We start from the raw sequence: 27,258 nt of genomic DNA on the forward strand, positions 1-27,258 counted from the left end.
CCACTTCCGGCTTTTTCTGTATTTGTGGTGATGAGGAATGGAACCCAGGGCTTCATGCATGCGAGGCAAGCACTTTACCCACAAGGCTATATTTCCCAGCCAGACCTTCCTTAAATGCATTCCAAAGATTATAGACATAATCTTCCCACAACCCAAAGATCTCCATCGAAGACAGACTGGCTAACCCACACTAGTTTACACTGCTGCAGGAATGGAGGTTTTTCTCTTTCTCGTTTCTGGAATTCATTAAATTTTTATTGCTTCATGCATGCTAGGCAAGCACCCTACCGCTAATCCACATTCCCAGCCTGTATTACTACTTTTGAGTCTTGCTATGAAGTAACTGGAAAAAAACAAACAAAAAACTGAAGAAATTGGTTGGCTGCACCTTACAAGGCTCTGTGGCAACTCCAGTGAAGGATGGAAGGCAATCTCGATTCTGAAAAGTCAGAACTCCCTGACGCCCACTTTCCCTGCTCAGGGCAGGCAGACGATTGCTACATTTGGCGGTGTACCAAAAGTACCTCTACCCTTCTCACGGAGCTTCCCTTACTATAAGGCTTCCTCCCAGACCTCTTAAGATCCAGCACCCTCCATCCCCTTTGGGGTGGGCTGCCTTCGGGAGTAGCATCAAAGCCAAATCAAAGCCAAAGGTCTGGATAGGGAGTTCTAAGACTCGGATCAACTAGCCTGCACTAATGAGGGTAACTGATGGCGAGGCAATACCCACCTCTTAAAGGTGTCAGGGTTAAAAATACTAAAATCTACGCGGAGCTGGCACACCCGCAAGGTCCCAGGCCTTCCACACTTTCCGTGGCTCCGGCGCCTCTATCCCGGATGAGAGGTGCAAGTGGGACCGTGTCTTTCACTCCGCTCTCCGCCAGGAGGGGGAGCCGGAGGGCTGGCCCCACACCCGCCCGGGCCGGAGGGGCGCCACAACCGCCAAGAGCCCGCCCGCCCCAGCACCTCTCAGTCCCGAATGGCAGAGCCGGGCTCGGACCATCGGCATCGCCTCACGTCGCTCCGCCCCCCGCCGCCCGCCCATTGGCTGCCGCCGGCCCGCGCCCCGCCTCCTCCCATAGCCGCACAGACCGAGCAGCAGCCCAAAGCGGGGTCGGAGGTGAACGACCTGGAGTAACCCCGGCCTTGGTCACCTCATGAGGCTCCGCCGCTGAGGTAGGAGGCGGGGGCGGGGCGGGGGCGGGGCGAGCAGGCTTTCTGAAGTCCCGCCCCGCCCCCGCCCCTCCCCGTGCACCCGGCTGGCCTGGTGTGCGCGCCTGTCAGCCATCGCCGGAGCCTCCGGCTTCTCCTCCCGCCCAGCACGCCTCCACTCGGGGGCTCGGTGACCGCCGGACCTCGGACGCCTCCAGTCTGAGGTGAGGTGGGAACCCACCAGCGTCCGGGACCCCGAAAACGGGGAAGCTGAGACAGGGGAGGGGTCGCGGCCGGCAGGGGCTGGCCTCCCAGCCTCCGCCCGCACGCGGCCCGGGCTCCATCCGGTCCAGACCGGGACCCCGCTGCTCAGCCTTCTCGGCTGCTCTGGGGCCTTGAGGTTCCTGCTCCCCAAGCCTTGGAGGAGGCTGGGGGTTCAGACCCTCGGAACTGCGAAGTGCACACCCCAGTGTCCCTACAAGGGAGGGGGACGGGGAGACTGCCACCTTCACCAGGGAGGGTCCCGGCTGGGTCTGGTTCCTTCCAGCGGGGTCTGGGCTCCAGAGAGGGAGTAGCCCACGTGGGAGGGAGAGGGTGTTGCGGGCTGGGTGTGGATGCTTGGAAAGTCTTCCTCCCCTGCGGAGCGTGGCCCGGGCGCTGGAGACTCGGCTACTGTTGGTCTCACTGTGTCTTTGTATCGCGGTGAGAGCTGGGGCCGGGCGTGTTGCCCCTGGCCAATTCCTGCTCGCTGGGTTTTATTTCTGTGAGGGACGTAGTAAGTGTACTGCCTGTTGTTACCCTCCTTAATTAATGGCCGATGTTGGAGAACAGGACGTTGGAAGGTGATGTGAGTTGAGGCTAAAGATCTCAGAAGGAATATATTCCTGAAGATCTTGCCCAGGTCCTAGCCAACGTTATTTTTTGGATTTGGGGTCCAGAAAGTGGACATCAGTGTACACTTGAGATCAGGTCTAAAAATCAGGAACTTCTTGGGCCTGGTGGGGATTATAGAAGCATATAAGAATAAAGTTGCCCCGGTAGGAGAAATGTTTCAGTTTCCTATGTTTCGGCTTTGAAGCTTAAGACTGAAATTAGAGGACTCTAGGATTTCCTTATTCCGGTTTTACTTACGCAGTATTTCAGAAATGTCCCAATGCGCAGAATAAACCTAGTAACGTGCATGGGCGTCAGTGTCAGAAGTTACTCTGGGAAGTTGGTTTCCTTTGATTATCTATCCTTTCCCTATCCCATACTAAAGATTGAGAAACACCTGTTTTTCTCTCCCTCAGGGAATAGGGATACTTTAATTTGTTTCTTGCTTCTTTATGGGAATGCCTGGGACCTCTGTTGAGGATTTCTTTGCTTTCTATTGGACATGCACTTTTTGGGAAAATATTGTTTAATAGAGCAGGGCCACTGGTAGCATAAGATACCTGCTTGTTACAAAACATTAAGTATCTTCCCATTTCTTTTGTCTCTATTTCTTTATTTCCAAATACTACTTAATGCCTAACAGAAACACTGATATAAACTCCAAAATAACCAACATTGCAACCTGGACATACAAAAAAGTCAGTGGTAAAGTATTAATTTATGGAGCTGCTTGTGTTTACTAATGTGTAAGTTTCATTCATCTTATCAGTACAGAGTAGAAATGCATCACACATAGCAGTAAATTGTTTTTAAAATGAGAGGAAAAATTGGAAATGTGACATTGCACTTAACTTTTTTTAAAGACTTATTTATTTCTTTATTTTTTGCCAGTCTTGGGCCTTGGACTCAGGGCCTGAGCACTGTCCCTGGCTTCTTTTTGCTCAAGGCTAGCACTCTGCCACTTGAGCCACAGTGCCGCTTCTGGCTGTTTTTTTTTATATATGTGGTGCTGGGGAATCGAACCCAGGGCTTCATGTTTATGAGGCAAGCACTCTTGCCGCTAGGCCATATTCCCAGCCCCCATTGCACTTAATTTATTCACCAGAGTGAATGCTTATTACATGCTGACTTCTAAAGTGCTGTGAACAGGTTCAGGTATAGATCCCTCTGTAACACCTGCATTACAGTATCTCCTTTTCTATCAGTGACTGGGGAATTTTGTGTTTTGTTTTGTTTTTGCCAGTCCTGGGGCTTGGACTCACGGTTTGAGCACTGTCCCTGGCTTCTTTTTCCTCAAGGCTAGCAATCTACTACTTGAGCCACGTGCCACTTCTGGCTTTTTCTATATATGTGGTGCTGAGAAATCGAACCCAGGGCTTCATGTATACGAGGCGAGCAGGTTACCACTAGGCTAGGCTGTATTCCCAGCTCCTGGGGAATTTTTTTAAATCTGTTACTGGGACTAGTTTAACAGAACCCAAGGTAATGTTTTTGTTGTTGTTGTTGTTTGTTTTTATTTTGAGGAAAGGTCATGCTTTGTTGCCCAAGCTGTCTGCAACTTGCATTCCTGCTTCAGCTTTCTCAGTGGGATTACAGGTGTGCATCATTATACTAGACGTTTTTTCCCCTCTCAGTGTTGAGGATTGAACATGACTATGCATGCCAAGCAGGCATTCTACCGCTGAACTACTGCCAGATTGTTTTTCTTTTGTTAAAAAAGATTTTTTTTTCTTTTTCTGGATGGCTAAGTCTTGGTTGAGGCAAGAAGTAAATAAAAATAAAGATTGTGGAATAATACATTGAATTTAGTATTTTAACTTGAGGAAGAGAAATTACTTTGGTAATTCAGAAAAACAAGTAGTTATTTCATGAACACATTTCTAAAGATCAGATCATTGCTTAGCTACTTTTTGTTTCTTTAATTTTTACAAAACTTTAGTGAGTATTCCTGGCTTTACTTGAGTCTCATGGTCTATTTGAAGGCTGTAGTGATGGGGAACTTGACAAGCATCTGACTTGGCATTCATTCTTACAAGTTTGGCCAATTAGTCTTAGTTAAGTGTACTCTTATGATTCAGTTCTCTTATCAACTTATTTTTCAAGCCACTATTACACTTGAGTTTTAGGACATTTAAAGAAGGTAAAAGAAAAGTGGCTTCAGCAGAAACATGTTTAGTAACCAAAGTGCCCCGTATGATCCCACATTCCAGTGATGCTATTTGGTACACTCATTCTATCCTGCTTGCATGCCATACCGATCAGTAAATAATCAGTAAATAATATTTATTGTTCTGTGACATTGGGAATTGAAATTGAATGTTATAAAGTGGTCATTCTAGATAGGATCAGCTTGTATAAATGAACTTACAAAGTTACGTTTGAAAAGTAGGCTCAGAAAGCTATGTGGAGTCAGGTACTAGTGGCTCACCCCTGTAATCTAAGCTAGTAAAGAGACAGATCTGAGGATCTCAGTTCAAAGCCAGCCTACGTTGGAAAGTACATGAGAAGCTTATCTCCAACTAATCACCAAAAAAGCTGGCCCAGGCCCTGAATTCAAGTCCCAGGACTGGCAAGGGGGAAAAAAGCTCTACCACTTGAGCCACAGCTCCACTTCTGGCTTTTTTGGGTTTTTTTGGCTTCCCTGCCTGATCTAGCGTCAAACCTTGATCATTAGATCTCAGTCTCTTGAATGACTAGATTACAGGTGTGAGGCACTGGTACCTTGCTATTGTTATTATTTTTTTATTCTTTTGCCAGTCCTAGGGCTTGAACTCAGGGCCTGAGCACTGTCCCTGGCTTCTTTTTTTGCTCAAGGCTAGCACTCTACCACTGGAGCCACGGCACCACTTCTGACTTTTTCCATATATGTAGTGCTAAGGAATCGAACCCAGGGGTTCATGTATGCCAGGCAAGCACACTATCAGTAGGCCAGATTCCTAGCCCCTATTACTATTATTTTTGAGACACTATATAGCCCTGGTTGGTTTGGACTCAAGATGATTCTGCCTTTGCCTTCTTTCTGAGTGCTGGGATTATATGCCTGGCTTTTACATGCGGAAGCTTTTTCAAAAGGTATAGTCTCATTTGTCAATACATGGCTGTGATAGAATAGATCAATAAAGTACCTAAAAATTGTTATCTATTTTTTTTTTTTTTTTTGCCAGTCCTGGGCCTTGGACTCAGGGCCTGAGCACTGTCCCTGGCTTCTTTTTGCTCAAGGCTAGCACTCTGCCACTTGAGTCACAGCGCCACTTCTGGCCATTTTCTGTATATGTGGTGCTGGGGAATCAAACCCAGGGCTTCATGTATACGAGGCAAGCGCTTATGCCACTAGGCTATATCCCCAGCCCTTGTTATCTATTTTTATAGACCATTTTCAAATCCATCTTCAGTCATTCAAATTTGCCTATATGTTCATGTAGATACACACACACACACACACACACACACCAATCACACTCAAAATTAAGACCTTGGTTCTTCCCCACCCCCTATCCCTATATCAGGTTTTGAACTCAGAGTTTCTTGCTTGTTCAGCTGGTGTTCTTCCATTTGAGCCATATCTCCAAACCAGCTTTTGCTAATTGGAGATGGAATATTGATGACTATTTTTGCCCAGGCTGGCTTTGAATCAAACTTAGTTCTTCCAGGACTTAGTCTTCTAAGTAGCTAGGATTATAGGTGAGAGTCATTGATGCCTTATATTTGGTTAGGTCTTAAGTTTATTTCTAATAGTATCAGTTGACTGTCATCAAGGGGATGAATAGTTTGATTGTATTTTCTGTTTCAGCATTTAATGATATTTGGTTCTGCCTAGACAAGCTGTTTAATTTTCCATCTCATAAAATCTAACATAATAGTTTAGTTTTGGGAAGTAAGGAACTCTCTAGTCCAGATTTCTGCTTAATATGGGAATGTAGTTTACATTGAAAAATTCAGCTATGTACATTTTACCATCTGGCTGAATGCATCATTGATCAATTAAATTATGGGAGTAGTGTTTTTGTTTTTTTGTTTTGTTTCGTGTGTGTGCTGGATTGTGGCTTGAACTCAGGGCCATGTGTGTTTGGCCTTCTTGCTTATGACTGGTAGTCTACCACTTGATCCATGCTGTCAGTTTAACTTTTTGCTGGTTTATTGGAGATGGACTCTCTTTTTACTTTTCTGCTAAGGCTGCCTTCAAAGTTTGATCCTCCATATCTTAGCCTACTGAGTAGCTAGAATTACAGGCCTGAGCCACTGATGCTCAACATGAAACAAAATTTTACCTTTAAGTATTTCTAAAAGATAACAGTATTTGTAAAGGGTAGTATTGGAAATGAACACTTGGTTCATGTCTCCTAGTTTTGTAATTCAAATATTCATTTAAATTCTAATAAATCACCCCACAAAAGCTTAGTGTTTACATAGCATTGTGAAGTGTTGTTAGAGAAAATAACCTTTCTAGCTTCATTAAAGAGAAATAACTCAAGAGTGACTTTCACAGTAATGTATAGTACTTGTAAAATAAGTGAGTAGTCTAAATGTTTGACTGAATAAGGGATCAGAGGGCCGGGAATGTGGCTTAGTGGTAGAGTGCTTGCCTAGCATGCATTAAGCCCTAGATTCTGTTCCTCAGGATCACATAAACAGGAAAAGCCAGAAGCCACTTATTTACTCTACACTAGTTTTCTAAGTCTCTTAGGACATGGATAAGGGCCTGATGTTCCATTAATTTTTATCTTCTGTAAAATCTCTCTCAGACTCTTCTGACTGGCTCCAACCTAAATTGCTTGCCCTCTGCCTCTGGTACATAGCTGTCATCCTGGACTCATTCCTCACCATCATCCTGGGAATTCTCTTTTCTTCTCTTCTGCTGTGGAGAAACTATTCCCCATGCCTTCCACATTATTGGTTTGTTCCTTCATTTTGGTGGAGAATATCCTGTAGTGGCATCCTGAGAGAGTATGGGAGGTAAATATTTTTTGACTTTACTCAAAAATTTTAAGTTTAAAAGGACTAGTGCAATAAATACCCTTGTACCCTTGACTTAAACCCACCAACAGTTTTCCTTTTGCTAGCTTGCTTGTGTGTGTGTGTGTGTGTGTGTGTGTGTGTGTGTGTGTGTGTGTACGTACAAGTATCAAGGTTTTCATTCAGGGCCTAGGGAAGTGGTTTTTTTTAAATGTCTATTTAGAACATAAGTGTTCATTTGAAAATTTAAAATTTGTGCATGAGGCTGTAGGTTTGAACCATACAACTTGGGAGAAAAAGAACATATCATTTCAAACTTGCAAGAAAATAAAATATGATTCAAAATTATTTATAACCTTCCTATAGATTGCTAAATTAATATAAAAAAACATTATTAAGGGCTGGGAATGTGGCTTAGCAGTAGAGTGCTTGCCAAGCATGCACGGAGCCCTGGGTTTGCGTCTCAGCACCACATAAACAGAACAAGCCAGAAGTGGTACTGTGGCTCAAGAGGTAGAGTGCTAGCCTTTGACTAAAATGAAGCCAGGGATAGTGCTCAGGCCCTGAGTCCTAAGCCCTAGGACTGGCTAAATAAATAAATAAATAAATAAATAAAATAAAAATAAGGATCCAGTAAGTATTTACTTACATTTTTTATATGTCTTTTTTATGGAAGAGCACTATTGATCTTTATATATTGTTGATTGTTGCTTTGCTATTGTATGATTTTAGAATCTGAGAATTGAATATATGATCATCTTCAGTAAGTCAGGCGCTGGTAGCTCATGACTGTAATTGTGGCTACTTAGGAGGCTGAGATCTTAGGATCTCAGTTCAAAGCCAGCCCAGGCAGGAAAGTCTGTGAGGCTCTTAGCTCCAACTGACTACCAGAAAACCAGAAGTGGCACTGTGACTTAAAGTGGTAGAGTGCTAGTTAGCCTTCAGTAAAAAGAGCTCAGGGATAGCACTCAAGTCTTGAGTTCAAGCCCTGTGACTGACCAGAAAAATAGAAGAAAAAAGAATCCAGTAAAATGACAAAAATATGAGAAAATAAAGTTATTTATTTATTTATTTTTTGGCCAGTCCTGGGCCTTGGACTCAGGGCCTGAGCACTTTCCCAGGCTTCTTTTTTTTTGCTCAAGGCTAGCACTCTGCCGCTTGAGCCACAGCGCCACTTCTGGCCATTTTCTATATATGTGGTGCTGGGGAATTGAACCCAGGGCCTCATGTATACGAGGCAAGCTCTCTTGCCACTAGGCCATATCCCCAGTCCCAAGTTAGTTATTTTTGAAGAAGACTGAATGAACTTACTCTGGCTTGAAGGCAAGAACACGTTGTGTAGGCTTATATACTTTTGTCAGTGAGTTTGAAAATGAATTTTTTTTCAAATTTTTATTATCAAACTGATGTACAGAGAGTTTCATACATTAGGCATTGTATACATTTCTTGTACTGTTTGTTTTGGAAATTAATTGCTGCTTCATTATTAGAATTATTTTGGAAATACAGTATCATTTAATAATATGAGGAAGTGGTGCTGTGGCTTGAAGTGGTAGAGTGTAGCCTTGAGCAAAAGAAACTCAGGGATAGTGCCTAGGCCCTGAGTTCAAGGCGCACCCCCCCCCCCCCCCCCCCGTAAAAAAAGAGAATAAGATAAAACTGGCAAATTCTAATTTTTTAAAAGAAATGCAGGCTGGCCTTTAAATAGGTTTGTGTGATGTAATTAACTGAATTCCAGGAAAAAGGAGACTTTTTTTTTTTTTTTTGGCCAGTCCTAGGCCGTGAACTCAGGGCCTGAGCACTGTCCCTGGCTTCTTTTTTGCTCAAGGCTAGCACTCTGCCACTTGAGCCACAGCGCCACTTCTGGCCATTTTCTGTATATGTGGTGCTGAGGAATCAAACCCAGGGTCTCATGTATAGGAGGCAAGCACTCTTGCTACTAGGCCATATTCCCAGCCCTGAAAAAGGAGACTTTTGCAAATACTTTCTTTCTTTTTTTCCCCCTTAATACTGAGGATTGAACTTATAGCTTTGTACTACTGGGCAAATATTCTTTCATTCATGTGCAGTTCCAAATGTTTTAGAGTCTTCATATAAAAGTTAAAGAATATATTATATCCTGACTTGCTGTGATTATGAATTTTTTTTGTTAAATTTTCCTTCGAATATTTTTAACCTTTTATTATGGGAAATTTCAGGCATATACTCAAAAGTAGAATGGTATAATTAACACACTTAATACCTATCACCTAATGTCACAGTTAGGAATTTATGGCCAGTCTCATTTAAATCCTCTCTCCATTTATGCCCTTCTCTTAAAATATTCAATTGATAAATCTTAAGTGTATACTTGTCTCAAGCTTGAAGCCTTCAGATAACCCCTAAATTACCTAAGTAGTAAAATTCAATCTGTTTAGATTTTCTTGTTGTTTTTTTAACTGCTTTTTCTTTGTGCCTGTCTTGGAGCTTGAACTCAGAGCCTGGGTTTTGTGTTCAAGGCTAGAGCTGTATCGCTTGAGCTACAGCTCCATTTCTGGCTTCTTAGTATTTATTTGGAGATAAGATTTTCATGGACTTTCCTGGCTGGGCTGGCTTTCCACCACTATCCTCAACTCTCAACATCCTGAGTAGCTAGGGTTGCAGGTATGAACCACCAGTACCCAGCCTCTATATTTGTATTAGAGTATTGTATCAAACCTTTGTATAGATGGTCTCAGACTTAGGACGGTTCAACTTAGGAGTTTTTTACTTAATGATGGTGAGAAAGTATGCATGTGAATGAATTTCTTAACATTCTGCTGGATAAGGACACTCATGTAGGGCCTTAGTTTACAAAACCCTCTTTGTATACTTGTAGTCTTCACAGCAGTCATGAGGTAAATTTTATTTTCACAAAAAAGGTCAGAGATGTTTGTTCTAGTTTCCACTGCCAGTACTTGGCAGGGCCAGAGTTTGAACCTGGATCCTAGGTTTTGACTTAACTTCGGCTCCATTGTACTTTGACTCTAGCACATTTGATTACTGGTCCAAACTACTTCCTTTTCCCCTTTTATCCTTTCCCTAACACAGCAGTAAAGAATAATGCTAGCTCAGAGCATAGGATTGAATAAATTGTAATTTCCCAATTAATGTGCCCTCAAGTCTTGTTCTTTGTCATTTAAGGATCTTTCCTTAGAAGTTCTTATTTCCCTATTAACTCTGTGGTTCTCTCCTTTTGTTTTGCTCTCTGTCCCCAATCAATGATTCTAAAGTCTTAATTTGCAGTCTAATTAACTTTGCAACTTCTGATTGCTGGCCATTCCCACTGAATTTCTGATTTAGTAGATCTGGGATGAAATTTAGACTTTTTTTGCTAGTCCTGGGGCTTGAACTCAGGTCCTGGGCTCTGTCCCTGAGCTTCTTTTGCTCCAGACTAGCACTCTTATAACTTGAGCCACAGTGTCATTTCCAGCTTTTACTGTTCTGTGATACTGAGGAATAGAACCCAGGGCTTTATGCATGCTAGGCAAGCACTCTACCACTAAGTCATCTTCCCAGCCTGACATGTATGTTCCTAAAAAGCTCTTATACATCTAGAGGAAGAATTTCTACCTGAGTATATTTTATGTTGTGAGATTAGAAGTAACCTTAGGGTTTGGGGAGTAGATACTTATTTATAGAGTTTAGAGTAATGGGAGTATTGCCTTCTTCATAGCTGGTAAGTAGCAGAGTCTAACTGAATTGTAGAGAATGTAGTTATTTTCATTTCCCCATTGTCTCATTTTTTAATGAAATATTTGAAATGATAAGATTGTAGTGTATTTCTTTTGAGCTTGCAATTTCCCTGGAAAAGTCACCTTTCTGGAACAGTAAGCTTTTACTGTTGTTTACTACTGAGATATTTGAATGTGTACTGCTTCTTGTTTACAAAATGGAGTGAAAAACTCCTGAACTTCATACTTCGAGTTAAATAGATTTGACAAGAAAAAATTGTACTTTGGTTATAATTAGTTTTGTATTATACTAAACAAAACAGGAGTTGATACAAATTTGGGATTCTTTTAAAATGCTTTTATTAGCATATAGTACTTGTACAAGGCAGGTTCATTGAGACATTTCCATATGTACATACACTGTTCTACATTAACTTTATCTCTTCTCTCTCCTTCCCTTATCTTCCCCTTAGAAACTATTTCAGCAAGTTTCCCTGTTGTTTATTCATACGTGCATATATAGTACTTTTTTTTGCCATATTCACTCTCTTTGACCCTCTCCATTCATTCCTGCCCCCTCTGATTCCTCCCCTCCATTAGAGCCTCCTTTACTCTGTCATTTACTTTTCAGTGTACATTAATTGTATCAAAGGATTTTACCATGTTACTTTACATGTGTATAGATTGTATTTTGTTAGAATAATCCCCTCTATTGCTTTCTTTCCCCATCCCTCTATTTTTTTTTTATTTTTTTTTTGGCCAGTCCTGGGGCTTGAACTCAGGGCCTGAGCACTGTCCCTGGCTTCTTTTTGCTCAAGGCTAGCACTCTGCCACTTGAGTCACAGCGCCACTTCTGGCCATTTTCTATATACGTGGTGCTGGGGAATTGAACCCAGGGCCTCATGTATACGGGGCAAGCACTCTTGCCACTAGGCCATATCCCCAGCCCCCCTCTATTTTTTTTAAACAGTTTTCAGTGTGATTTCTCATGCCATCTTTTCAAGTAGATGCAGTTTATGTTGGTACTCTCTTCCTCATTCCCCTTCTGTGCCCAAAAGTCCCTTAATTACAATTAAGTTGTATGTATATATAAGCACATATATGTATATACTATATAGAACAAAACAGGAGTTGATGCAAGTAGGATTTTTCTTTTAATAACCTCAAATCTCTTTTTCTCTTTTCCTTTAGTTCTTTTTGGAGGTGGATATCTGCTCAGACAGTAAGAATTATAAGAGGTCAGTTACAAAATAATGCTCTTTCTTATTTACAGAGTAATAAAAAAACTTGTTCATACATTGAAAGATTAAACTTATACATTAAAAGTTGGCTTCATGTAGAATACTAGCAGACTGGATAGATACCCTGAAGTATGGTATTCTAGCACCTTTCTAATTCAGAACTAGAATCAATGAAAATGGGACAGGCTGTGGAGCTTCTAGAATGTCTGGAGAGTTCTCAGTGATTTTCCATACATGACCTGTCTTTTCTGGTGGTTTGCATGCTTATGCTGGGGAATTCTATTCTCTATAGATGCCCCTTCCTGGACAGACTGTTTAGCTGTTAACCCTGAGCTGCTTCCTAAATATGCAGACCTTTAGAAGAAAGACTCCCCTTTGTCAGCTAGGAAAGAAAAACTTGAAGCTGTCTTAAAAATTTTTTTTAAATTTTAATTTATTAAATTTTTTTTTGCTTTATTGTCAAAATGAAGTACTGAGAGGTTACAGTTTCATATGTAAGGCAGTGAGTACATTTCTTGTTCAACTTGTAACACCTCCTCCATCATTTTTCCCCCCGCCTCCCTGCCCCCCCCCCCCATTAATTGTATAGTTGGTTTACACCAAATGGTTTTGTAAGTATTGCTTTTGGCATTGTCTTTTTATCCTTTGTCTCTCAATTTTGATATTCCCTTTCCCTTCCCTAGTTCTAATGCACATATATACAGTATCCAGGGGACTAAGATGAGATATAGTGATAGTGGGGGTGAAACCACAGGAAGGGAATACGAGAGAAATGAAAAGGATATGATTTCACATGGCATGTTGAAAATAATTACAACAATGATATAACACTTGTTTCTATAACATGGAGTTCATTTCATTTAGCATCATCTTATGTGTTCATAAGAGCATAGCTATTGGGCTTTTGTGATCTTCTGCTATGACTAGCCTAAACGTGTACTAATTATTCCCTATGAGGGAAACCATAGAGTACATGTTTCTTTGGGTCTGGCTCACTTAAAGCTGTCTTTACCTATTCTTCATTATTTGTCCAGGAACCATATTTTGTTAACCTTTCCTTTTTCTCCCATGGAGTCAAAGAATCATTCGTTTCTCATGAGTTGTTTTTTTTTTTTTTTTTTTTTTTTTTTTGTGTGTGTGTGTGTGTATTAATCAGAATCTATATGTGAGTGTCTTACTCTCTTGTGAAGAAGGCAGCATTTATTTTCTATTAGCTGGGATGGAATTTTATTGCTGGTTCTTCTATTGTTTTTAATCTTATTTGCTCTCAAATATAAAAGAAATGAGGCTTTTTACTGCCATATCTTTGGTTGTTCTTCAGAATGGTCAGTGTGTTGCAACTTTCCTTTTAATCCTTTTTTTTGTTTTTAATGATTTTAATGGGGCTTCTATAATGAACCTTTTCATGAAATTTGGAGGCATTTTATTTTAAAATAAATATATTGCATGGCAAGGGGAAAATGTGTAAAGTAGACATCAGATTTTTCTGACTACATGGAGTCACCTAGGTATGCAAGGGATTGAACCCAGAGCTTTGCGTATATTAGGAATGTGCTCTACCACTGAGTTACTCTTCTCACCTCATACTCTTTATATTTCATTGTGGTTTTAAAAATATTGGGTAAAGTTGGATGTCTCTGACCTTGTACCTGTCAAGAGACTGAGATATGGTCACAGTTTGAAGCTAACTCTGGACAAAAAAGTCCAAGAGACTCATCTCTATTTAACCAGCAAAAAAGTCATTCTGAAGTTGACTCAAATGGTAGAGTGTCACACCAAGTGAGAGGCCAGGCTGTGAGTTCAAGCCCTAGTATCTGGAAAAACAAATGAAATAAACTTAAACCAGGTGCCTGTCTCACACCTGTGATCCCAACTACTCAGGAGGCTGAGATCTGACGATGTGGTTCAAAGCTAGCCCAGGCAGAAAAGATGAGACTCTTATCTCTAATTAATCACCAAAAAGCCTAAAGTGGAGCTTTGGCTCGGGTGGTAGAGCCACACTAACCTTGAACAAAAAGGCTCAGGAACAGCACTGTAGGCCCTGAGTCACACACATAGACACACACACACACACACACACACACACACACACACACACCCCAGTTAAGTAAGTAATCTCTCACACTTAGAAAATGGTTATAGTGTTTTTTGTTGTTGTTGTTGTTTTGATGTTTTTGCATTCCTGGTGGTTTAGTACCATATTATTCTTTTTTTTTTTTTTTGCCAGTCCTGGGCCTTGGACTCAGGGCCTGAGCACTGTCCCTGGCTTCTTTTTGCTCAAGGCTAGCGCACTCCACCACTTGAGCCACAGTGCCACTTCTGGCCTTTTCTATATATGTGGTGCTGAGGAATCGAACCCAGGGCTTCATGTATACGAGGCGAGCACTTTACCACTAGGCCATATTCCCAGCCCCACCATATTATTTTTGTAGCATCATAGTTCTCAAACTTGTTAAAACATGGATTGTTGGATCCCATTGTATGGATTCTGATAGTTAATTGGTCTAGGTCAGTGCCATAAACTTTGCACTTCTTTTAAGTTCCAAGGTGCTTTACTGCTGCAAGTCGAGGAAACACATTTTGAGAACCACATGGCTATAGCACTTATGGATACTGTTTTGTCTTCAAATAAATAAGCTCTGATTTACAAAGTGCACCAAAATAATGGTACAAGTGTAACAAGTTCAATGGTGATAAATATTGTTCTTTGGTCTAAGGTGACAGAACATTGCTCCTTACTTAATTTTATAAATTTCAGCTGAGTGCTGGTGCCTCCCTCATGCCTGTAATTCTAGCTATTCAGGAACCTGAGATTTGAGGATCATGGTTAAAGCCAGCCCTGGCAGGAAAGTCCATGAGACTCTTTTATCTCCAAAAACCACCAGAAAACCAGAAGTAGTATGGAGGCTCGAAGTGGTAGAGTGCTAGCCTTCAGCAAAATCGCTCAGGAACATTGCTCAGGCCCTGAGTTCAAAAAATTATTATTAACTATTAATATTCTATGACGTAGAGCACTTCAAAATCAAGATTGGAATAATTATTTACTGATTTAAAATTATTGATCAAGCCAAAACTGTTTAGTACTGAGCTGATGTGTAGTTTTGAAATTTTAAAATAGTGTTTTTGAGAGGACAAAATATTTTTCATTTTGTGTGGAGTTTCCTTGTGGGCTTCGCACTGTATTTTGGTCTTAGCAACTGTGACTATTTAAGTTGACTAATAAGGTAATATACCTAAAACAATGGTACTTAATTGAGATGACACCCTGTTACTTTGATAATAGATTTTATATTTTGTCTAGATTGACATCTCCACCAGTTAAGTTTATATAATTGAACAAGCAATAGTTGAGTTATCATAGCCAAATGTAGACATTTTGGGGTAAAATTTTAAAAGATGTAATTTAAGGAAAAATTACAATGTGTTTTCCTCATGAGGACACAAAAAGACTTTGACAGCAAACTTTTTTTGTTTTGCTAGTCCTGGGGCTTGAACTTGGGGCCTGGGCACTGTCCCTGAGCTTCTTTTGCTCAAGGTTAGTAGTGCTCTACCACTTTGAGCCACAGCTCCACTTCCAGTTTTCTGGTGATTAATTGGAGATAAGAGTCTCTAGGACTTTCCTGTTCGGGCAATATCCTCAGATCTCAGCCTTCTGAGTAGCTTGGATTACAGACATGAGAGTCACCAGTGCCTGTCTTCAAACAGTTTTTTTTATACCACTGAATTTTCTTCATTGATCATAACCATCTTTTGGATTTTAAGTTTCAAAGAAATTTGGAATAGCGTATAGTTTTTTGAAAAAAATTCTTTGGCAGGAACAAGAACTTGTTTTAATATTTTAGACATAGTTAACCATGATCTCAGTTTTTCTTCCTTGTACAAACATATCCTTAAATAGCCAAGAAAGCTAATCCTTAAAGTGTCTTGCTTCTAAGGGCAAGTAGCTTATTAGTTATAGTATCTGCATGTCCTCAGCTATAAATTATTGTTCATAACTTGCTTTTCTCACTTTTCATTCTCTCAATAGCTCTGAGAGCTTTATTTGAAAGAATAATGGATGAACCATCTTCCTTGGCCAAACCTCTGGAGCTGAACCAGCATTCCCGATTTATAATCGGATCCGTGTCTGAAGATAACTCTGAAGATGAGATCAGCAACCTGGTGAAGCTGGACCTATTAGAGGAGAAGGAAGGCTCTCTATCACCAGTCTCTGTCAGCTCAGATACACTTTCTGATTTGGGCGTCTCTAGTTTACAAGATGGCTTGGCCTTACACATAAGGTAGAAGTTCAGTGGTGAATTTACTTAACCTATCTTAATAATTTTGCTGATTATGTTCTGAAAAGAGTAATATTAATCAAGATTGCCTTCTTCCCATATCACTGGACTCATAACTTTCTAAGTAGGAAATGATGTATTTTGCAAGTTTTGGAAGTGCTTTTTCCTAAACATTCCCTTCAGCTTTTTTCTGCCCTTTTTCATATAGCAGGTGTTTTAGTGAGAGTTAGGCTAAGGAATTTCAGTCTCTGTTTACTTTATTATTGTTATTATTTGATACTGGTCCTGGGGCTTGAACTCTCCCAGAGCCTTTTCGCTCATGGCTAATGCTCTTTCACTTGAGCCATAGCTCTACTTCTAACATTTTGGTTGTTGATTGGAGATACAAGTCTCACATACTTTTCTGCCTTAGTTGGCTTTGAAACATGATCTCAGATCTCAGCCTCAGGAGTTAGGATTCTAGGTGAGAGCCACTGGTGGTGACTAGTGAGCATTTTGTAAAATGCTATGCAGGTGGTTTCTAATGTGCAAACAGGCTGAAAATTATAGATCTAACCTAGGTAAACATACATTAGGGTAACGATTACTGTTATTATCTTGGTGCTCCTGTTATTAATGGGTTATAAAATAATTCAACTCCTTTTTATGTACTTAAGATACTGACTATATTAATCAATCATATATATATATAATCACATGAGATCTAGCTAGATGTGACTGTTCTGTACATTGCTATCTTTGGGGTTTAGAATCCTGGTTTCTGAGAGAGAAGGTAATATATATTAGTAATCACTCCCTCTTAGCTATGTGGAGGGTAAGTGAAAGACTAGCAAGTTGACTTTGTTTTATATAATAAATTCCCTAGAATTACAAGGAGCTTGGGAAATAATTTAGCCTGGTACTTGTTTTGTTTTGGTTGTGGGGCTTGAGCTCAGGCCTAGGCTCTGTCCCTGAGTTCTTTTTGCTCAAAGCTAGTGCTCTGCCACTTCGAGCCACAGCGCCACTTCCATTTTCTGGTGGTTAATTAGAGATAAGAGTCTCATGGACTTTGCTGCCCCAGCTGGCTTTGAACCTCGATCTTCAGATTTTTGCCTCCTGAGTAGCTAGGATTACAGTCGTGAGCCACCAGTGCCCGGCTTAGCTTAATGTTTTAATGTCTCTCCCCCTCTATCCTGGGTTTCCATATGTAGCATTGGCCTCACGATCCCAGCAAGCCTGATGTTTTTGTTTTGTTTTGTTTTGTTTTGCCAGTCCTGGGCCTTGGACTCAGGGCCTGAGCACTGTCCCTGGCTTCTCTTTGCTCTTTGCCACTTGAGTCACAGCGCCACTTCTGGCCATTTTCTGTATATGTGGTGCTGGGGAATCAAACCTAGGGCTTCAAGTATACGAGGCAAGCGCTCTTGCCACTAGGCCATATCCCCAGCTCAGATGTTTTTGTTTTAATAGATGAAAAGTTTGAGGCTTGATGAATGGAAACAACTTACCTTAGGTTGATTAGCCAGAAAAGTGGAATTCGAACTCAGATGTCCTGATTAATTTCAGTAACTTTTCTACTCTTTCTCTGACAGTAAAAGTGTGTGTATACATATGTACATGTATGTGCATGTGCTGGTCATGGGGCTTGAACCCAGGGCCTGAATACACCTTCCTTAGCTTTTTTCGCTCAAGCACTCTGCCACTTGATCCATAGCTCTGTTCCCAGCTTTTTGGTAGTTAATTGGAGATAAGAGTCTCACAGACTTTCCTCTTCAGGCTAGCTTCTAACCACAACCCTTAGATTTCAGCTTCCTGAGTAGCTAGGATTATAGGTAGGATCCACTGGTGCCTGGCTTAATATAAGTGTCTTAGTTATATAACTAGTCCAGACATAGTTGGTTTTATGGAGCTTATGAACAAGTTATACCATACCTTTGCCTAAAAATGTGAAATTAGTGACAGGAAAAATGGGTTAGATCTTTATGTGAACATTTTTTTATTACTTTATGGTTCACTTAAGGTTAATCTTAAGGTTAATACTGATGGTGTTATTTCTCCCCCAAGGTCATTTGGAAGTGTGTGTGTGTGGTGGTGGTAGGACTTCTTGTGTTGGGAAGACAGAAGACCAATGATACTAAACTTTTTTTTTTTTTTTGGCCAGTCCTGGGCCTTGGACTCAGGGCCTGAGCACTGTCCCTGGCTTCTTCTTGCTCAAGGCTAGCACTCTGCCACTTGAGCCACAGCGCCACTTCTGGCCATTTTATGTGTATGTGGTGCTGGGGAATCGAACCCAGAGCCTCATGTATATGAGGCAAGCACTCTTGCCACTAGGCCATATCCCCAGCCCGATACTAAACTTTTGCAATATAGTGAATAATCCCATATAACCAAGTATTGTCTTCAAAATATCAGTCCCCTATTGAGAAATACTGGGTTACTTCTAAATCCTTGAAGCCACACAGCACCTAGAGAAATTTGCCTAATTTAGTTCTCTGTGAAACGTAATATTTGTTTGCTGAATTGGGAAACTGTTGGCTATGCAATAGTATGAAAAATGCCATTCTAACAAACTCAGCTGATGAAATTAGAAGGCAGTTTGCAGTTGCCAGATCATTCCCAAAGTTCGTGGTAGTTGTAACGCATAGGTTGTGTGGACAGTGGTGTGAATGCCAGAGAATGTCTGTTGATGCTTTACTGTTGCCAAACTCATGCTGTTTGCTCGTGGGGCAGTCATGGACAGAAGTGTGATCAGCAGCCTGAGAGGAAGACAGTTTGTATTTCTAAAAAAAAATAGAACAAAGTTTCTCCCTTGGTCTATTTTTTTTTTTTTCTCTTTGGTTTTACTGGAGTTTAAACTTGGGGCCTCATGCTCACCTGGCAACCACTCTGTCACTTGAGCCATACTCCAATCCTCCCTTTATCCATTTCTTAGGTGACCTGTAGTTATGATGTTCTTTAGGATAGTTTAAAAATCCTGTCAAATCCATTTGATAAACGAAAAACTTTTGCTCTCACACCTGCAGTTAATTAGGCATGTGCTCATTCACAATTCTTTTTTTTTTCCTTAAACGAATTATCCTTTCTGTAAAAATGAAGATGGTAATTTAGACATTCATTTTCACTTTGGACTCAAAAGTTAAATAGAAACTGGTTGGGTTTGGTATCAGCTCCTACAATGAATAGTGATATAAATGAAGAGGCTGGCACATTCCTTAGAGATGTTAACTAAAGTTATATAATGCTAACTGTTACAATTACTATAATATGACATTGGCCTTTCTCCCTCTTCCCTGCCCTTATGTTTAGGGCTTTAGTAAGTGCTAAATGACAAGTCTTGTATGATGGTTAAGCTAGATTAAAAAAAAAAAAATAGACTTTCCAGGGATGGAAATCACTTTTATCATACTTTTCTAGAGTTCAGTGAAAGATTGGATGAATCTCTCCCTAAACTTTATGATCCAAATATTTGAAAATGAGGCCCAAAGAAAGTAGTTATATATTGGAAGGAAGATAAAACATATTGAAGATAATTGTTTTGTCTTTTCATTTTTTAGATAAGATCAGGTAGGGGCTGGGAATATGGCCTAGTGGCAAGAGTGCTTGCCTCTAATACAGGAAGCCCTGGGTTTGATTCCCCAGCACCACATATATAGAAAATGGCCAGAAGTGACACTGTGGCTCAAGTGGCAGAGTGCTAGCCTTGAGCAAAAAGAAGCCAAGGACAATGCTCAGGTCCTGAATCCAAGGCCAGGACTGGCAAAAAAAACAAAAAAATGAAGGACTAGGAATGTGTTTAGGCTCTTGCCATTTTTCTTTGTAATAGGATGCTACTTGAGATCAATTTGTTCTGTATACCTAAAATGTACCACATGCTGTCAACCTGACCAGTCAAATAGGATTGTGAACAGATTTGTCAAGCTAGTATTGAAATGCCCAGAATTCGAGTCCCCCCGCTCCCCCCCCCGAAAAAGACCACTGAGAAGCTGATTCCAATGTTGTTTATTAGCAAGCTGAGCTCTGACCTAAGCCCACAAGGACACAGCCAAGATGGACGAAGGCCCCAAGCACAAATGACACTAGGTTTTTATAGTAGACAAGTCTAGGGGATTCCCAGTTAAAAGGACATGTAACTGGTTAACCTTTAGTGTGTTATCTATTCCTGATTAGCTGGGGCATTGTGGCTTAAGAGCAAGACAGTCAAAGTTTGCAAAAGACATCTGGAGTCAGCCTTCACCTGTTATGGACCTCAGGACTGTTAGTGGGGAGTGCTGCGAGGGACTTTTGGCACCAGTTCCCTCCTGCTGTGTATACATTAGTTACTTATTGGGGCAGTAACTTGTCAGGGGCTTGATTGCCTGGTGGAGCACCTGGCACTTCAAATATTTATCTGCTGATATTCCAGTACACAGCACAATTATCAAAGAAGGCAGTGAAGCGTCTTACAAACAATGGCTAAAGCATCCTAACTTTAACTGACTTCTGGTCTAATGAAGTCTCTCTGGCTACCTTGATTATTTTAGTTCATTTTTGTTCAGGCCTCACACTGAGGTGTTCTGCAGTTATTCCAGGAAGCTTCAGGGCCCAGTCAGGCCCAAGCTACAATATAGAGGTGCACTGGCTGCTCAGTATTTGTAACTAAGTTACTGGTTGAAATCCAGTTGGAAACAAGTTTGTGTCTTTTACTTCCTTGGGTAGTATGATTTCTTTTCTTTTCTCCTCTTTTCTTTTCTTCCCCTCTCTCTTTCTCTTTCTCTCCCTCTCTCCTTTTTTAATTTTTTTTTTTTTTTTACCAGTCCTGGGGCTTGAACTCAAGGCCTAGGCACTGTCCCTGAGCTTCTTTTGCTCAAGGCTAGCATTCTACCACTAAGCTTTAATTGTTGGTATCTGTATGTGTTCTATAGCTTCATTCAAAACATTTACTCCTTTGGAAGAAGAGAACAAATTCACTCAGGGAGGGCTTTGTGAAGGGGAAGTCTATTCCTTTCTTTTCTAGATTAGAAAGAAAAGTACTTTACAAACATCTTTGAAACTTGATAATCTAAACAGGAGATTGCCTCTCTATATATCTTACTTCTCAGAAGAACCTGATAACAGAATATTGAAACTCTTTTGTAATTAGAAATAATCTATACGATACCAAATGGGCAATTATTGAGTTTGAAATTCATTTCTAGATACTATATTGTATTGTGGTAGACAGAAAGCTTCATGTAGAGTCATAGGAAATAGTGGTGTTGAGATTCTAAGAAAATCTTGAATTGGCTTTCAGTTTCTATTTGCTTTGGTAAGAGAGAAGGTTAGGAAACAATAGTGAGAGATAAAGCCTATTTACTGCTGGCATTCTATCCTATTCTCCCCTACCCTCCTTCCTTGCATTCTCCCCTCCCTTTCTTCCTACCTCGTACCTCTTTTTCTTTCTCTCCCCCCTTCTCTTTTATTTCCTTTTTCCTCTTTTTCCCTTCCCTTTACCATTTTTTTCTTTCCCCTCCCCTCCCCACTCCTGTCCCAGTGATTGAACCCAGGGCCTCACATTTGCATGTGTTGTAATATTGAGCTATCCCTCGTCCATATTATCTTTTGGAACTAACAATCGTGTTGGTGCTTTATGTGGGGGTATGATGATCTTTATAATACCAGGAGGAGGTATTGTATTACTCTTACCCATAGATTTGTTTGTTTTGTTTTGCTTTGTCAGTCATGGGTCTTGAACTCTGGGCCTGGGCTCTGACCTTGAGCTTCTTTTGCTCAAGGCCACCACTTGAGCCACAGTGTATTAGTAGTTTATTGGAGATAAGAGTCTCATGGACTTTCCTGCTTGGGCTGGTTTCAAACTGCAATCCTTAGATCTCAGCCTCCTGAGTTTCTAGGATTACAGGCATGAGCCACTGGCGCTTGGGTTGCCCCCAGTTATTGGGGTGTTGAAACTGAGTCATATGTAAAATATCATAGGTCACATTAGGTAGTCATTGACCAAGTTAGATATTGAGTCCAGTTAGAACTTCTAATGTCTACCACACATCCAAATGGAGCCCCAAGTGTTATAACACTGCTCTCTTTGAGCAGTTGTCTAATGTCATCCTTATTAAAGAAGCATAGAATTTAGAAAATATCTCTTAAAGATAATGCTTTAAGAAGCAGTACAGCTCTTCCTCTTCTTCTCTCTCTTCATGCCTCCATCTAATTTGGGCCAGCAGTTTGCTCTGCCCCCAATAAACTCTTTTTTTCCTGAACCATGTGGCAATCTCCTTTTGGTGAACATTACATCTGGTGCCAAAAACCCTGGAGGGGATAGTGTCAGAAGTCACTGGATCCCCTCCTCTTCTCTCTCTTAAGAGTCAGTCCACCTCCTGATTGCCCCTCCTCAGACCCAGCTGCTGAAAGCTGGAGGAACCCCATCTTGGACTTCTCATCTTTACCATTGCTGGTTATGCAACCACCACACTGTCTCCTCTCTACATCTGGTGTTCACATATTAGATGGAATGAAAGCCAATTCTCTTTCTTTAGGCCAGGTTCAATTTTGACATAATGAGATTCTGTCTTCTTCACTGGAACTGCCATTGATTTCTGCAGACATTATAATGACAGTTTCCAGGAACTCAAAGGAAATTTTATGCCAAAGGACACACACACAAATATCTGATTGCCAAGGAGAAGCCTAGCAAAGCCTTGTGCTATGGAGGGGAGGCAGTATTCATCAGTGACTATAGGAAAATAATGTCAGAGAACTGTGAGTTCGTCAACATTTCTACCTTTCTGAAAAAGGAAATCTAGAGATGCACTCAGTTAAAATGTTCTTTTTTTTTTTGGCCAGTCCTGGGCCTTGGACTCAGGGCCTGAGCACTGTCCCTGGCTTCTTCCCGCTCAAGGCTAGCACTCTGCCACTTGAGCCACAGCGCCGCTTCTGGCCGTTTTTCTGTATATGTGGTGCTGGGGAATCGAACCTAGGGCCTCATGTATCCGAGGCAGGCACTCTTGCCACTAGGCTATATCCCCAGCCCCAGTTAAAATGTTCTTATTCAACTCTAAGACAGGTATATCATTAAGGTATCATGTCTTGGCAGTAAATAGAAATCTTATTTCCCAGGTGCACTGAATCAAATTGAGAACCTTTATTAGGTGATAAGATCAGTTCTTTGTGTCTTGAAATGATCTAATGAGAATCATTTATCCATTAGAAAAGTGTTAAGATTTTAAATCTATACTGAATGTCCACCTCTGTTCCTCAGATTGCCACCAAATCAAAGTGGCCACAGAGACCTAAGATCATGTGAGATTCTTTTCCTCTAACTCAGACATGCTTAATGAAGGATTATATATATACATATATATATATCCATATTTTTAAATTATCTTCAGTGCATTATACTGGACAAGTGTGACAGACAGTAAACAGGGAAGTGTCAAAAACCTTTAGTAGGAGATCAGAATGACCAAGCTCCACCCATGCTTCTGTCACTTGGAGAGTCTCTCTGGGACTCAAGTTCCTTACATGTAAAATGAAGACTATATGTTCATCTTTTAGGGATTTTTTTTTTTTGAGTTTTCGTAAAAGGCACTCCAGTGGGGGTGGAGGGAAGAAGCAATACAGAAAACTATAAGCAAAACATGAGGCAGCAAAAAATAAAGGCTTATAAATCCACTCACTGAAGCTAGTGTGTATAACTAGTACAAAGCCCTGAGTTCAAATCCCAGTAATGCCAAAAAATAAAAAAAATCCACAGTTCAGAGATTATTAATTTCCCAGTATTTAGTCTTTTGGATTCTTTCAAAACACAAACACACACACACACGAAATAATGTCAGACTATATACTGAAGCTTGAACTCGGGTTAGAACTTGCTAGGCGGTTGCTCTACTGCTGAAAACATGCTTGTAGCCCTTTTTATTTGGGTTATTTTTGAGATGAGGTCTCATTTTATCCCTGGGAAAGCCTGTATATTGATTCTCCTATTTACACTTCATGTACAAGCATGATCTACCATGCCCAGTGTTTTCTGCTAAGATGAGACCCTTGATCTTTTTTGCCTACTCTGACCTGGAGACATGAATCTCTGGATTCTCTGTATCTCAGCCTCCTGAGTAGCTGAGATTACAGGTATGTACCAATACACCCAGCTGTTGGTTGAGATGGGAGTCTGAAAAACTTTTTGTCAGGGGCTGGGAATATGGCCTAGTGGCAAGAGTGCTTGCCTCCCATATTTGAAGCCCTGGGTTCAATTCCCCAGCACCACATATACAGAAAATGGCCAGAAGTGGCGCTGTGGCTCAAGTGGCAGAGTGCTAGCCTTGAGCAAGCGGAAGCCAGGGACAGTGCTCAGGCCCTGAGTCCAAGACTCAGGACTGGCAAAGAAAAAAAAACAAGAAAACCTTTTTGTCAGGCTAGCTTCGAACCTCAGTTCTTCTGATTGTTACTTCCTGAGTAGCTAGGATCACAAGTGTGAGATGCCAGTGTCTGGCATGATGTTTGTTTATTTATAGTAAAAAAAAAAAATCTCCATCTTTCTGTTTCAAATTCTCATCCATTTAGTGTACGTGCTATTCACATTTTCCCATTTTTTCAACCATTTAATGTGCATACCATTCAAATTTTCAATTGACTTACAAGTTTTGGTTCATTTAAACAAGAATAAGATCCACCCAAGTATATGTTACAGGGTTCGAGGGAGGAGAGTCCACATCCCTCCCAAGAGTCTACCACTCAGAGACATTCTCAAGTAAAAAGATGGATTTACTGGGGAAGCAAACTGACTGGCCAGGGCCGCAGCAGAGACTAGGGAGCTGAAACTGCGACCCCCAACAGTCCTGGAGCTGGGGGTTTATAAAGGTAAAAGGGTAGCACAGATGTAGGGGGTTGACGCAGGAGGTAGAGGAGGCAACAAACAAGCTATTTACAGAAGCAGAATTTTGGGGTCAGGTTGATCTAATATTTAACTTCATTTTAACAATTGTTACCATGTTTCCTTAATCAAGATGGAGTCAGCTCTACTCCTCCCAACATTTCCTACCATGTTTTCCTAATCAAGGTGGAGTCAGCTCTATTTCCTACAACAGTATACATGTTGAATATTATGTCTCTTAAATGTCTTAATCTATTATATTATTTCCCCATAGTTTTTGTGATAGTAACTAGGGACTTGTTTTAAGATTTGTAGGTTAGAAAATCATGAAAATAAAAATAGGACTGCTAATAATAATTTGGCAGCATAGAGAGAAATAGAAGGAAAAAATAAGGAAAACAACCATTCTACACTTTATAGTTACAGTAGCATTACACAACAATTTGGCATTGCATTAATGATGGTGGTGGGTTGTTGGGTTTTTTTTGTCAATTGTGGGACTTGAACTCAGGGCCTGGGCATTATCTCTGAGCTCTTTTGTTCAAGCCCTTTTGCTCTACCACTTAAGAGCCACAGCTCTACTTTGTTTTTCTGGTGATTAATTGGATATAGAGTTTCACAGACTTTCCTGCCTGGACTGGCTTTGAACCATGATCCTTGGATCTTAGCCTCTTGAGTAGCTAGGATTACAGGTGTGAGCCATCAGAGCCCTGCTTTTCCTTGACTTTCCCACTTGCCATGGTGCTTTAGTGGTGAGTAGATAGTCCAGGTCATCATGAAATCTTCAATTTGGTACTCTTTTGCTGAGGACAGTAGTTTCCTCCCTCTGTCTCCTACCCTTTCCTTCTTCCCATTCAGAAAACAAGATGTTTGTACTCATCTATGTGTTTTAGTGTCAGGATTATTTTGTAAACTTAGCTGACAATGGAAATACAATTATAAATAGTATAAGTAGTGCTCAGGACAACTACTTGACAATATTTTTATTCAAGTTTATTTCTAGCTTATACTAAGACAGCATATCTATCCCTCCCTCCCTCCCTCCTTCCCTCATGGGCTTGAACTCTGGTCCTGGACACTGTCCCTGAGCTCTTCAGCTCAAGGCTCTGCCATTTGAGCCACAGAGTCACTTCCAGATTTCTGGTGGATAATTAGAGATAAGAGTCACATGGAATTTCCTGCCCAGGCTATGCTAAATTTACAAGTAAACTTTGCATTTGTCATGTATATTTTTGTAATTTTAAATTGTTACAAGTAATCTGTGCTTAATTTACAAAAGTTCTAACATTCAATAAGTATAGTAATGGAAATAATACAATCACTCAGCAATAACCACTATTTTATTGTTATTGTGTTTTACTCCTTACCAATGAATTCCATTAAAAAGTATCCCAGTGATTACAAAATTAGTTTTTTTACTTAGTATGTGTGATGTTTTCCTTTTGGTGGGTCTGAGAATTGAATTCAGGGCCTTGTGCATGCTAGGCAACTATTCTGCTACTAAGCTGTATTTCTAGCCCTGTTTCTTGCTTATTTTCACTTAATATTTTTTCATATCACTAAAAACCTTTTAAAGTTTAATTGTAAAGTCTTTTAGTTTTGTAATTTTAGAGGGAACAGGTCTTACATCTTAGTTTTTTCCTAGGTGATGTTGACCAACTCTGGAATTGATTCAACTTAGTATATTCTCTTTTTTTTTTTTTTTCTAGTACAGTTCTTGAACTCAGGGCCTTGACCTCTCACTTAATTTTAATTTTTTTTTAAAACTGGATGTGAGGCCTGAACTCAAGGCCTGAGTACGGTCCCTGAGCTCTTTTACTCAAGGCTAGTACTCTACCACTTTGAGCCACAGTGCCACTTCCAGTTTTTGAATGATTAATTGGAGGTAAGAGTCTTATGGAGATTTTTCTGCCTAGGCTGGCTTTGAACCACAATCCTCAGGTCTCAGCTTCCTGAGTAGCTAAGTTTACGGGTGCCCAGTTCACTTAACTTTTATGCTCAAGGCGCTTTACTACTTGGCGAATGCTCTACCACTAGGCCATATTCCCAGCCCCGACTTGGATCATACCTCCACTTCCAGCTTTTTTATGTGTGTGCTGGTCCTAAGGCTTTAATTGAGAGTCTGGGCCCTATCCTTGAGCTTTTGTGCTAAAGGCTAATGCTCTACCACTTTAAGCTACAGCACCATTTCTAGCTTTTTGGTAGTTAATTGGTGATCTTATGCCCAGGCTGTCTTTGAACCATGATCCTCAGAT

At 40.7% G+C, this 27,258-nt stretch overlaps 1 protein-coding gene across 5 annotated transcripts in view; it reads left to right on the forward strand.

Annotated features, from left to right (window-relative positions):
* Positions 1-27,258, forward strand: part of Acaca (acetyl-CoA carboxylase alpha) — a 270,437-nt gene that overhangs the window by 42,255 nt on the left and 200,924 nt on the right. For 2 of the 5 annotated variants that reach the window (XM_048365118.1, XM_048365120.1), the window contains exons 2-3: positions 11,862-11,908; positions 15,939-16,191. In XM_048365118.1, the coding sequence (XP_048221075.1) occupies positions 11,862-11,908; positions 15,939-16,191 (300 nt within the window). Of the gene's footprint in view, positions 1-1,257; positions 1,377-6,760; positions 6,979-11,861; positions 11,909-15,938; positions 16,192-27,258 lie in introns of those variants that run through there. The other 3 variants (XM_048365123.1, XM_048365122.1, XM_048365121.1) reach the window with 3 other exon arrangements.

The sequence above is a fragment of the Perognathus longimembris genome, chromosome 17 (genome assembly GCF_023159225.1).
Source record: "Perognathus longimembris pacificus isolate PPM17 chromosome 17, ASM2315922v1, whole genome shotgun sequence".
In the NCBI taxonomy this organism is placed as follows: domain Eukaryota; kingdom Metazoa; phylum Chordata; class Mammalia; order Rodentia; family Heteromyidae; genus Perognathus; species Perognathus longimembris.